Below are 13,171 nucleotides of genomic sequence, written 5' to 3' on the forward strand. Positions count from 1 at the left end.
CTGCAATTCCAGTTTTCCAGAAGTATGTGATAAAGTTCTAGGTGGTTGAGACCATGTTTCAAGTGCTCAGGGAGCCATGAAACTCACTGGGTGACCCTATACCAATCCCTCTCTTTTTCTCGGCCTGCTTTACTACATAGTGTTATTGTAAGGAGATAGTTGTGAAGAAGAAATCCATGTGCACCAACCATAACCTAACTGGAGGAAAAATGAGATACAAATATAACTAACCAACAAATAAAATATAAAAAAATCAACAGGGTTGTTTATTGAAAGGAAGCATGCATACCACAGCATTCACTATGAAATAGTAATTCCTATATGAATACATGTTCCCTTTTTAAGAATAAATACCAAAAAGAAGAGAAAGTGTCTTGATAAATTTCCAATAATTTAATGAATATTCGGCTACCAAATATTTTGGTCTATGATGCCAATGTTTTGAAGAATCAAAAATAAAATTTAAAAATTGAATTAAATTAAAGACTGAAAAATGCAAAAATGAATTGCTTATCTAGTTACATAAACAAATTCTAGCATAAAGTTGAGCTTAAAATGTTCACCATGAGAGAGCGAGAGAGAGAAAATGGAAGGAGAGAACAAGAACAGGAAAAAGTGCAACTCATATTACTATCAAAGTACAACAGTTACTTTCCATTGACATTTCAACTTGTAGCCTCATGCCTACAGATTTTTTTCAAGGGCCAAGAGTATTTTTTACAAACTTGACCAGAAATAATGTCACACGGAGAAGAAAAGACAGACCAAGTGCAAGAAAATGAAGACTCAGGCACTAGCATGGACTGAAAGTCCTTGTCAGTCCTCTACAACTGATGGAAAAGGGACTTGGGTTCATCTTATGCAAAGTCCCTTGCCAATACAGAATGTCTGGAACTCGGCAGAAGTTATGTACTGCATAAGAGCACATCTGCAAAGGGCCCAAGGAGATTTTTGTTGAAAATGCACCGGATCCAGACCAAGTAGTTCGTGAATGGCTTGATGTTGTCTGAAAACGTATGGTTCTGATGGGACAAGATGTAAGGCATGTATGTGTTTTCTCCTTGTTCTTGTATCCAAACTTCATATTTTACTTCCCGGACCTTTAGGTATTTCAGATTCCAAGGAATCTGCCAAGACACAGAGAGTTTTGCTTCAGTGGTGCCCTGGACAGAGGTTTGGCATTTGGCCTCCCTGACCTTCCCCGGGTAGAGACCACTGGCCCACTTCTGCCTCTTAGGCCCAGGCTTAGTTTTTACTGTTTGCCGAATAGTCTGGGTAAGGGAAGCAATGTTAATTCTTGTGTCCTGGTAGACACGGAAAAGCCACTCTGGGTTACGACAACAGAGGTGCCGAGGAACTTCACTGCTTTTTATGATCCGGTCTTGTTCAGCCTTGTCTAAGTGGGCGATACCTCCTTGATCCCAGGGCCGGTCTGGGTAGGTCATGGTGTTCTCCTTTTCCATGTTCTGCCAGGCAATATACTGAAGATCCATGCCAGGAAGAGTAGACAGTGTTTTGTAGGGTGTGTAATGTTCAGGGTTGATGGCATAAGGGAAGAGTTCCACAACTGTGGCTCCCCTTGGCAGGAAGAGAGACATTATCAGCTGGGCTCCATGCATGCTGACTAGCATGGATGCATTGCTAATCAAGCGGACGATATCAGAAAAGGTATGGTCTTCAATGGAAACCGTGATGGTTTTCATCTGAAATTCTTGAGCAAGTGCCAAGAGTAGTTCTGCCTCATTTAAGATGAGTCTATTTATAGTACGGCTGAATACGATAATATATTCTTCACCAGGCATTCCTTCCAAGCTCACATTCAGCTTCTCCATCATGAACTTAGTGAATTGTCGGATCTCATTGCCAGAGACCAGGATGTTGGCCTTTGGGCCTTGGGGCTGGACAAAGCCATACTGATACCATGTGGTGATCTTTGACAAACCCACATATGATTTGGTAAAGCAAAGGAGACGCCCAAGAGTCTTTAGCTGTTCTCGCAGGAGGGGTTGCTTGCTGCTCAGCAGCCTATACAGCTCAAAGTGAAGGCCTTCACCCCAACCTTCCATGAAAAAAAGCCTGGCCTCCAGGTCCAAATCCGGAAACTGCTGCATGGTGTAGAAGATTGGAAGGAGGTCATCATGAAAAACATGCATTAGGTTGTCTGGGTTGAACCTATTCACAATCAGGGCCACATCTGGGACAAAAACAGGCTTTGGCATGAACTTTAGTGCAGCAGCCGGCAATTCAACAAAGTTGAAATATTGTGTATTGTGGTCTTCAACCGAGGACAGATCAAGCAGAGCAGGTTGAAATCTTCGGGATCCCAGGTTAGGAAGCATGATGGAGGAGTTGCTGTGGAAGAAGACAAACTCTTCCGCCTCGGTGGAATAACAGAGGGACTCGAAGTGGCAGATACGGTCTGTGTGCATCCTGCCAGTACACACCATCCTGGTGCCATCTTCCACCAGGGCTTGAAGAGCAGCATGGTAGTCGATGCGGACTTGAGAGAGTTCCTGGGACTGGCGTGTGAGGACCAGCTCCTCTTCCAGAACAAAGACGTGGTCACGCAGCTTGATATATTTCCACAGCACGGCTGCAAGGATGGATACTAGCAAGGCATTAAACACAGCAGCTATGTTCATTCTGGAACCAGATCCTAGCAAGAGGACAGATGGTGAACATGAAGAAGGAGGGAGGCATCCTTAGTCCTCTTCAACATGGTGGAGCAGAGACCTAAAAAACAAAGAAACTCAAAATAAATGTTTTGAAACTCCAAATAAAGCTCAAGACCATTATGAAGCCAATTTTTGGAAGATTACCCAAAAGTATTGACTAGCAGACTTTAGGCTTATGGAATCTACTTTTTGTTTCTATTAAGACCTCCCCCCATCCTTTTTTTTGTGTGTGTGTCAGGAGCGACTTGAGAAACTGCAAGATGCTTCTGGTGTGAAAGAATTGGCTGTCTATAAGGACATTGTCCAGGGGATGCCCATATGTTTTTGGGTTTTTTTTGTTTTACCATCCTTGCGGCAGGCTTCTCTCATGTCCCCACATGGGGAGCTGGAGCTGACAGAAAGAGCTCATCCGTGATCTCCCTGGATTTAACCCATTGCACCACCGGGGACCCATTGCACCACCGGGGACTCTGTAAAGTTGTTTGTTTTTTTCATCTCCAGGGAGAAATGGTATCTTTGCTTTGCTTTGTGTTTGACCAGCTACTGCATTAGATTCTCCTTGGTTTTGGTTCAGGAGGCTGAGATTTCCATCAAGTGCACTGTTGATCATGTAGCAAATATCGGTAACTGCAATTAGGACTATGAGGAATTATGGGAAGGGAATTATCTGACTGGTCACGTAGCTGACAGATTAAGTGGCAGTAGAGAAGGATGAAAGAAAAAGCAATTACAAACTGCATTTGCTGTCTATATTGGTGGAGAAAATCATACACACTTGAAGAAATCCAACAAAGGAACATTGATTTTATATATTTTTTTATACATATATACATATGTATGTATGTATGTATGTATGTAATGTTCGTTTGTAGAATTAACATAACTCAAAAACCACTGGATAAATTGACACCAAATTTGGACACAATATACATATCAGGCCAATGAGTGACCATCATTAATAAAAACACTGAAAAACACAGCAAAAGAGACTTTAGAAGCCAACCCCTCCCCCCCCCCAAATTACAACACATGTGCAAAACCACATATATACAAAAACACACATATATACACACATATACAAATATATACACAAAAATATACACATATATACACACACAAAACACATATACACAGACTGGGCCACAGCAATGCGTGGCAGGGGACGGCTAGTGTGTGTGTACGTGTGTGTGTGTGTGTGTATGTATGTATGTATGTATGTATCAGAAATCTAGTTTGACTCCAAGAGATTTCGGTCCTACTGAGCTACAGAATCACTTGTGCAAAAAGAAGAGAATTTGGTCAGAAGGATACGAGTTAATATTAATGGAATAGTTATCTACTATCACATCAAAATATGTAGGCATTCAAATTATAATAATACCATGGCTTAATGTGTCACTGGCTGTCACTGTAAATTATACTGTTTAACTGTTAATTTTGATCATGATCAAAATCACAGTTTTTAATGGTCTGTGGTGTAAATGTTATGTCCCACCCTGGGAAGGTTGATTTTAAAAGGCCTCTTATGAATCTCAAATAATGCTAACACATGAATAGCGTTGAGAATAGAGTTCTTCCCCTAAAGTGTCCAATCCGTATGTCTTGTTAGGAAATTATCAGGAGACTGCCATTTCCCAGGAGTAGGATGAATACTGATCTCATTGGGTACATCGGATATAGAAGGCACATTGAATCCTGTGCTGAGAGAAAGGTGAAGTATAAAGTATAAATAAAATAAAATAAAAATTAATGTATTTTGATCTACATTTGCATTTCAGAGAAGCAGCCATATCTCTACACGAATCGCAATCACTTTCAAAAGTTAACTCCACTCTAGATATATTTAAGTTAAGTCTCAATGTAACTTAAGCATTTCTTGGACGTACGCAATTAACAGAAACCAAATATCATTAAATGGGAGGGAACTGACTTCTGAGCAAACATATATTTACAGACTGCACTGCTTTTTAGTCTGTAAATGTATACGTGTCTACTTATTTTTATTTATTTAGAGCATTTATACCCAACCTTTCAGCCAAAAAAGCTCCCAGCAGCGGCCAAAATGTTAATTTGACAGTTCCATGCCCTCAGGCATTGTTGTTGTATGCCTTCAAGTTCTTCCAACTTATGGTGACCCTAAGGCAAACCTATCACAGGGGCTTTCCTGGCAAGATTTCATCAGAGGATTTCATCCTCTAAGGCTGAGAATGTGGGTTTCCATGGCCAACAATTTACAATCTAAAATGACACAACGCACAAGGAAAAATGATGGCAGTCGGGAAGGGGACTAAGCCAAGCAAATGCTGGCTGCTATTAACTCCCTCTGAAGCCAGAGCAGTGGCAGTTAGGATGGATGGAGAACAGAGCTCTACCTGCCTGCTCTTTTCCCCAAATTTAAATTTTTAAAGCACATAAAAATAGCCATGTACATGTAGAGTAGACGAGCTGAAGTGAATTAAAAATACTGAAATATTTACAACTATCATTAAAATTTCACTAAACCATTAGCAAAATTCACAGCCCCTCTTGCTTGATTAATATTATTAGGTTCACACTTTTATAAAAGTGAACCTTAAAAGCAGTCATATTGACTTTAATTAATATGCCATTGACTACCGATATTGAATTAGAAGGAATTCAACTGCTGATTTTGACTATAGAGGAGACAGCAAAGCCTAGAGAAGACAATTATGCTGGGGAAAGTGGAAGGTAAAAGGAAGAGGGGCCGACCAAGGGCAAGATGGCATCCTTGAAGTGACTGGACTGACCTTGAAGGAGCTGGGGGTGGTGACGGCCGACAGGGAACTCTGGCGTGGGCTGGTCCGTGAGGTCACGAAGAGTCGGAGACGACTGAACGAATGAACAACAACAACAACCTTTCCAATTGACTACAGCATATTTAGCGGTTTTCTTCTTAATTTGAAGGTAAGCTGTGATGGGTATGGGAGAGGGGCAAAATAGTGTTCAGGGGGCTGAGTTTTGTCTCTGGGACACAATCTGCCTATCTCCACCCTGATAGAGTTCTTGCAACTGGAAACCCAGAAGAGGGGAAGAGAAGCCAAATTCAGTTCCTTGCAGAAAAGCTCCCCCTAGCATTTTGGCCAGGCCATTGTATCATCTGCCCCAAAGAGAGCTGTGTGGTCAAGGAAACTAGTCCATAAGACCAATATGGTTCCTCATCCCTGCCATGCACAGGCAGTTCTAGTTTAGCACATGAAGAATGAAAGATATACTTAACTCTGCTGCTCAGAACCACAATTTAACACAAATATAAAGCTCACTCCATGCATATTATCCTCATCCAGACCAAAAGTTGGTATAAACCAGTGTTTCACATACAATTTGAATATCCCTTATCTTGAATTTCAGAAACCCAAATACTCCAAAATCCAAAACTGTCCACATTGGGAGGCTGAGATAATGACATCAGTTTTACGATGGTTCAATCTACACCAGCAGTTCCCAACTTTTTTTTTTTTTACCAGAGACCACTTTGACCAGGGACCATTCTCCAACATTAGTACCAAAAGGGTTACGAATTGTTTTTTGGTCAACTTTATATTTGGTTTGGTTATTTGAGGTGCTGATTCAGAAAATTGCTTTGGATAGACCACATGAGCTCTAGTTTCTGATACAGAAATATGCCATTCAGTAGTCACTATCTGCTTGCCCACAGAAAACCATATTTAATAATCTAGAGCTGATGTGGTAGTAGTAATCTTTTGTGGTTAGTCAGCCTCTCCCTTTCCACATCCCTGTTACCTAGACACTATATGAGGGTTTCATGAGACCAGTTGCTCTTGTTGTTGCATGGTTTCAAGGCAACAGTGTAATAATGGTGAGGCTGTGGACCATATTTTCATTCTTGGTGACCACTGGTGAGCTGATGTATTCTATCCAATGCAATTTTCTGAATCAGCACCCAAAATAACCTGGAACAGGCCTAAAAACGAAGACACCAAAGCACTCCCACTTCCAGGCACCACATGGAACTGCTCTGCTCTGGGGAAGGGAGGAGCAGTCAGGAGACTTGTTTTTGTCTTAGCACTATACAAGGGTTTCACAAGAACAGTTGCTCTCCTTGCAAAGTTGTAGTAACGGTGAGGTCACAGACCATATTTTAGTTCTTGCAGACCACTGGTGATCCACAGACCACATGTTGGGACCCACTGATCTACACAAACTTCAATTCATGCACAAAATTATTATGCACAAAATAATGAATATGAAAGCTATGTATATAAGATGTATATGAAACATAAATTAATTTTGTATTTAGACTTGGGTCCTATCTCAAAAATATCTTACTATACACATGCGATTACAGGCAGTCCCCAAATTACAAACATCTGACTCATAGTTAGGAATGGGGCGAAACAATAGGAAGTGAGAGAAATCTATCCCCAAAGAAGGGAAATTTACTCATGAAAGTGAATTTGGGGAAAAGGTGTCTCCACTGAAGCTTTTTCAGCAATCCTTGCTTCCACAACAAGCCAAATTTTACCAACACCAATGATCCCAGGAACAGAAAGTGAGGTGAAATCTTCTGAACAAGGGCACAGGCAGCAAAACAAACACCACAGGGGTTGTTAACACTTCCCTATGCTATCCAAATCCAAACACCTGGAACAAACATTTGGATAAAGGATGCTCAACCTTTTTCCTGTGCCCATTGTCTAAAATTGTATTTCTCTCTCCCTCCTGGGATCTCACCAATGCACAAAAGTTGATGACTCAGGAATTGGCACCAGCCCAGGGACCACCACTTTGAACAGAAGTGATATAGACAACAATATCCTGATACAGCTAAAACACACACAGAGTAGGGAAAAGAAAATGGATGTAGAACTACAGTCTAACATATGGATGTTCAATGTGAGGCCTGAAAACCTCTTGAAGCTCCTCTAAGCCTGCTACCGAAACCCTATGATTTTTTAATCTATCATAAAATCTTATAACTATTTTAGGTAAAGGTTTTCCCCTGACATTAAGTCTAGTCGTGTCCGACTCTGGGGGCTGGTGCTCATCTGCATTTCTAAGCTGAAGAGCCAGCGTTGTCCGTAGACTCCTCCAAGGTCATGTGGCCGGAATGACTGCATGGAGCGCCGTTACCTTCCCGCCGGAGTGGTACCTATTGATCTACTCACATTTGCATGTTTTCAAATTGGCAGAAGCTGGGGCTAACTGCTCATCCTGCTCCCTGGATTTGAACCGTTGACCTTTCGGTCAGCAAGTTCAGCAGCTCAGCAGTTTAACCCACTGTGCCACTGGGGGCTAATTACTTTAAACCACTAAAAATGCGGAGGTTTGGGTAATAATGATGTGATTTGAGCCTCCTAAAAAAACCCAACCTCTTGCTGCTTCGAAATATGACCAAGTTGTCCAAACTAAGAACCACAAAAGAACAACACCTGAAACACATCCATAGATACCACTTGGAAGAGGACAGTGGATAAGGAGTAGAAATTTCTCTCCATCCCCACAAACCACCCTCTCTTGGTTCATACATAATATTTCCCAAATTGTGACTACAACTACCATAACCTTTTGTATAGGTGCCAGTCCCTGAGTGCAGCTGAAGAAGCACACTGAGTCTATGAAAGATTATGCTATCAACTTCATCCTCTGTTAGTTAATGATGTGTTGCATGATCATTTGCATACTCCCATCATCCCTAACCAGGACAGGCAATGGCAGGATTTGTAGTCCCATGCATCTGAAAGCTTAGAGTTTACCTAATATACATGGTTAGAACTGAAGAGCTGCAGATGTGATCAGCGTAGAAATGCCTGCAAGAAACACTCACTGTGAAAGTGCACTGACATCCAAGAGTATCCATCACTGTACTTTTCAGTCCATGAAGTACAACTGCAGAACAATTCAGGTTTCAGGATGCATACAAATATACCTGAGGCCTCTTCGGCAAAATAAAAGAAATGCTCAGTCTCCCACCCTGCAAAGCAGATTGTCCTGCAAATAAAGCACACACTGCCATCTTCTCATCCAGGTCCCCAATCTATCCCCACACAAAACAGCTCTCATGGCAGGAGTTTGTGTTTCGCCTGGAAATCCAACCTGCCTCGTTGCTTTTCCCTTCCCTGCACAGTTCCTCTGAGTACGCTCCATCTGTCCATGGTGTCCTATTCCTCCAGCTGGCTCACTGCAATTCACTGGCCTCCCCAGAGGTCAGCCTCTCAGAGGTCAGGATTTGCTGCAGTATTCCGGTTAGAAAGAAACCCACAAAGGGCTGAGAGTTTGAAACAAATAGCCCCAGGGCCATTTTTACACAACTAAATTGTGTCTAAGAGACAGGCAGGAAGCCCGTTATGCTTTTAGGCAATTAGAGAGATGGCGAAAAGAGAAAGAGGGAGAGAGAGAGAGGCATGTGGCCATATACAGGAGAGGCATACAGGAACACTATAATAATAACAACAAAAGCTAGGAGCTGGACTGCCCATGAAGAAAAGAAAAAAGGATCTAAAATATCCCCCTATTTATGAATAGTTGGAGTCCTTGGTGGTGCAGTGGGTCAAAGCACTGAGCTGCTGAACTTGCTGACCAAAAGGTCACAGGTTCGAATCTGGGGAGGGTGAGCTCCCACTGTTAGCCCAGCTTCTGCCAACCTAGCAGTTCGAAAACATGCAAATGTGAGTAGATCAATAGGTACCACTCCGGCAGGAAGGTAACGGCGCTCCATGCAGCCATGCCGGCCACATGACCTTGGAAGTGTCTATGGACAACACCAGCTCTTCGGCTTATTTATTTATTTTGACTTGGCCATGGTAGTCCACGCTCTAGTTACATCCCGTATAGACTACTGCAATGCTCTCTACGTGGGGTTGCCTTTGAAGACGGTCAGGAAGCTTCAACTAGTCCAACAAATGGCAGGCAGGTTGTTAACAGGAGCGGCGCTCAGGGAGCATACAACCCCCTTGTTGCGCCAGCTCCACTGGCTGCCAGTTTGCTACCAGGCCCAATTCAAAGTGCTGGCTTTGGCCTATAAAGCCCTAAATGGTTCTGGCCCAATTTACCTGTCTGAACGTATACAAACCACTGAGGACTTTAAGATAATCTGGGGAGGCCCTGCTCTTGGTCCCGCCTTTATCACAAGCACATTTGGCGGGGACGAGAGACGGGGACTTCTCAGTGGTGGCCCCTTGGCTATGGAATGCCCTCCCTAGGGAAATCAGATCTGCTCCCTCCCTCTTGACGTTTCGGAAGCATGTTAAAACGTGGCTATTCCAGCAAGCGTTTACAAATACAGAGTAGCTAATATAGGAAATCGAATGACCTGACAATGGAATTGGACAATGCTTGATAATAATGAGACACTGATGATGTTGCTTTTATTGCTTTTGTGATGTCTTATACTGTTTAATGTTTTTTATCTATTATGTTTTATGTATACTGATTTGTTGGAAACCGCCTTGAGTCGCCAACTGGCTGAGAAAGGCGGTATACAAATACAGCAAATAAATAAATAAATATTTATACCCCGCCCTTCTACCCCCCTGGGGGGGGGGCACTCAGGGTGGATTCATGGTGTAATCATCATAAAACAATCAACAGGAGGGAGGTGGCCACTCTGATGTTTCTGGGGAGAGCGTCCCACAGGCAGGGGGCCACTGATGAGAAGGCCCTGTCCCTCGTCCCCACCAGTCGCGTTTGCGATGTCAGTGGGATCGAGAGCAGGGCCTCCCCAGATTATTTTAAGTTTCAGGCTTAGAAATGGAGGCTTAGAAATGGAGATGAGCCCCATCCCCCAGAGTCGGGCACGACTGGACGTAATATCAGAGGAAAGCCTTTACCTTTACCTTATGAATAGTTTTGTCCAAACTACTCTATCTATGCCAAGCAAAATTATCAATCAGACAAATCAGTCTACACTTTTTTCAGGAATTCTACTTTTAACTGATAGGGCTGTTTCGTGGCAGAAAATCTATTATTCCAGGTGGCAATCTTCTGCATGCCTGCTTAGGAGTAAGCTACTTTGATCCTGCACAAGAGAACTGCAAGATTGGAGGCTTTAAAAGGAGATCAGAAATACATCAACGAGTAAAATTGATCTAGTACTCACTGAGACAGCAACACCAAGTCTTTCTGCACCACTTCAGACCACAGATTAGCTCTGACATGATTGAACATTAGCCTAGATAATTGTACCTTAATATATTGTCTCTCAATCTTTTTCCTGGCCCAATTTAAAGCACAAAACAGCTTAATGCTAAGTGGTTGTAAATAACAGTAATTATTTCTCCAGATTCAATGTGGCTTGCAAGGATTTAAAATAGGCATCTTTTTAAAAATTAATCATACAAAGTATTAAAAACCAAATTAAACTGACAAACAGAATTAAAAGTACTTAAAAACAAGACTATTAAAAAAGAAAAATAAGCCATCACTAAACAAAACTAAAACCAAAAGGTCATAAAAGGATAGCAGGGAACGCATTAAGACTAATCTCTCTAAGAGTGCATCTATACTGAAGAAGTATTGCAGTTTGACACCACTTTAATTGCCTTAGCTCAATGTTATGGAATCCTGAGACACTGTAGTTTGGTGAAGCACTCTTTGGCAAAGAAAGCTAAACACTCGGTTCTTGTGGGTTTTTTCGGGCTATATGGCCATGTTCTAGAGGCATTTCTCCTGACGTTTCGCCTGCATCTATGGCAAGCATCCTCAGAGGGTGAGGTCCGTTGTAAAACTACAACTCCCATGATTCCAAAGCATTGAGTGTCGTCGAGAGCATCCCAGACCACTGCCTTCAAGCTGATCTGACCAGCAGCAGGGAGTTCCACAGTTCCTGGCTGCCAAGTTGGGACAAACTGATGAAATGTGCCCCAGCAGCAGCCTCAACCAGGGACTCTATACAGCCGTGTGCTCTCTCCTTTCACTCCTTTGCTAGCTCCAACAATGTAACCAATCCCCAAATAAAGATTAATCAAATTGTAACTTTTAACCTCTCCAGCTTGATACTTTGTGTCCCTTTCTTGCCTGAAACTATCAAAATGCATGAAACTAACCTTTTCCAGGCCGCGGGAGACTGCAGGCCTGCCTGGAATGCCTCCCTGGCGTTGGGGGAGGCCGAATCTGCGCTCCCCCAAACCGCGGATACGGAAACCCCTCGGGCCCCCGTATCCGCGAGATGGCGGATCGACTCCATTTTGATGGCATATTTTTCCTGGCTAAATTCTAACACTATCTGCTATCTCGCTTTTTGTATTTTGGGCTTCTACCCTTGGGGAATAACTTTTTGAGTTTTAAGAATATAATTTTAAGGAAACAGCTGATTGTCAAAAGCCCAGCTTAGCTGCCGCTGCCCTCACCACTTCTTCACCCTGCCCTGGGACCCCAAGCCCCTGCCCTGGAGACTCGGTGCGGCTACCCCACGAGGCTTTCGGGGAACAGCCTGGCCTTGCGGTCCCAGTCCTTGGAAGGAGTTGTAGTTTTCCAAGGACCAAGGACCAATCTTGTATTTCCTATAAAAATGCCTCTGATTTCTGTAACCACATGTTCTGCTTGGCGAATGATTGCTGCATTGCATCCTTTTCAGCTGAATCGCTAATAAAACACCTCGGTGCCGCTTCTTCAACTTTGGGGAGATTTCTTCTGGATTTTTAGGGAAATAAAATTGCTGAAAATCAGGCTTCTCTTTGCTTGCCAAAGTAGCGATCCCTCTTTGGTGGGGTCTCAGGGTCTCTCCTCCTGGGGCAGACTCTCCTAAAGTCCCCATTGATTTCATGAGCACGCCAGCTGAAGTGATGTCAAACTGCATTAATTCTACATTGTAGATGCACCCTAAACAGGGAATTCCAGAGCTTCAGAACAGCTACTGAGGCTGCAACTACATTGCCATATAATCCAGTTTCTGATCCAAGATTTTCTGCTTTGAACTGGATTATATGGCAGTGTAGGCTCATATAATCTAGTACAAAGCAGATAATCTGGGATCAGATAATCTGGGATCAGATAAGGCAGTGTAGATCCAGCTTGAGAAGGTTGTTTCTTGTGTTCCCACCAGACATATCTGTGAAGGTGGTGAAGCAGAGAGAAGAATCTCCTCATAACATCTCAAAACACGGGCAGGCTCATATGGGAGAGACAGCCTTTTAGGTAATCTGAACCTGAGTCATATAGGGCTTTACAAGTCATCACTTTGAATTGTGCCTGGAAACATACTGGCAAACAGTAGAGCTGTTGCAGCAAGAGTTGCGCAGCCCCAGATAACTATCTTGAGATCATTGTAAAATACTGCTTTAATTTATTTTTACTTATTTATTTCGGGTATTTTTACCCCACCCTTCTCAACCCCCTGGGGGTGGGGACTCATATGTAATGCCCAACTTCCATACGTAACCTCAAGACTTCCCCATGGGTCCCCATTTTGATTGCTCCCACCAAATGAAAAGCAAATCAGGAGACTACTAATAACAGGGCTTTTCCCAATAGAAGCTTCCCAATTATAGAGGTGCCATCCTGGAAAAGTTCCAAAGAGC

At 42.8% G+C, this 13,171-nt stretch overlaps 1 protein-coding gene across 1 annotated transcript in view; it reads right to left on the reverse strand.

Annotated features, from left to right (window-relative positions):
• Positions 1-374: 374 nt before the first annotated feature.
• The window catches only part of POMGNT2 (protein O-linked mannose N-acetylglucosaminyltransferase 2 (beta 1,4-)), a 35,897-nt gene continuing 23,100 nt past the window's right edge, over positions 375-13,171 (reverse strand). Inside the window, exon 3 of the mRNA XM_067470218.1 lies at positions 375-2,733. Within this exon, the coding sequence (XP_067326319.1) occupies positions 906-2,642 (1,737 nt within the window). The 5' untranslated portion in view covers positions 2,643-2,733 and the 3' untranslated portion in view covers positions 375-905. The remainder of the gene's footprint in view (positions 2,734-13,171) is intronic.

Source organism: Anolis sagrei, chromosome 6 (genome assembly GCF_037176765.1).
Source record: "Anolis sagrei isolate rAnoSag1 chromosome 6, rAnoSag1.mat, whole genome shotgun sequence".
Taxonomy (NCBI): domain Eukaryota; kingdom Metazoa; phylum Chordata; class Lepidosauria; order Squamata; family Dactyloidae; genus Anolis; species Anolis sagrei.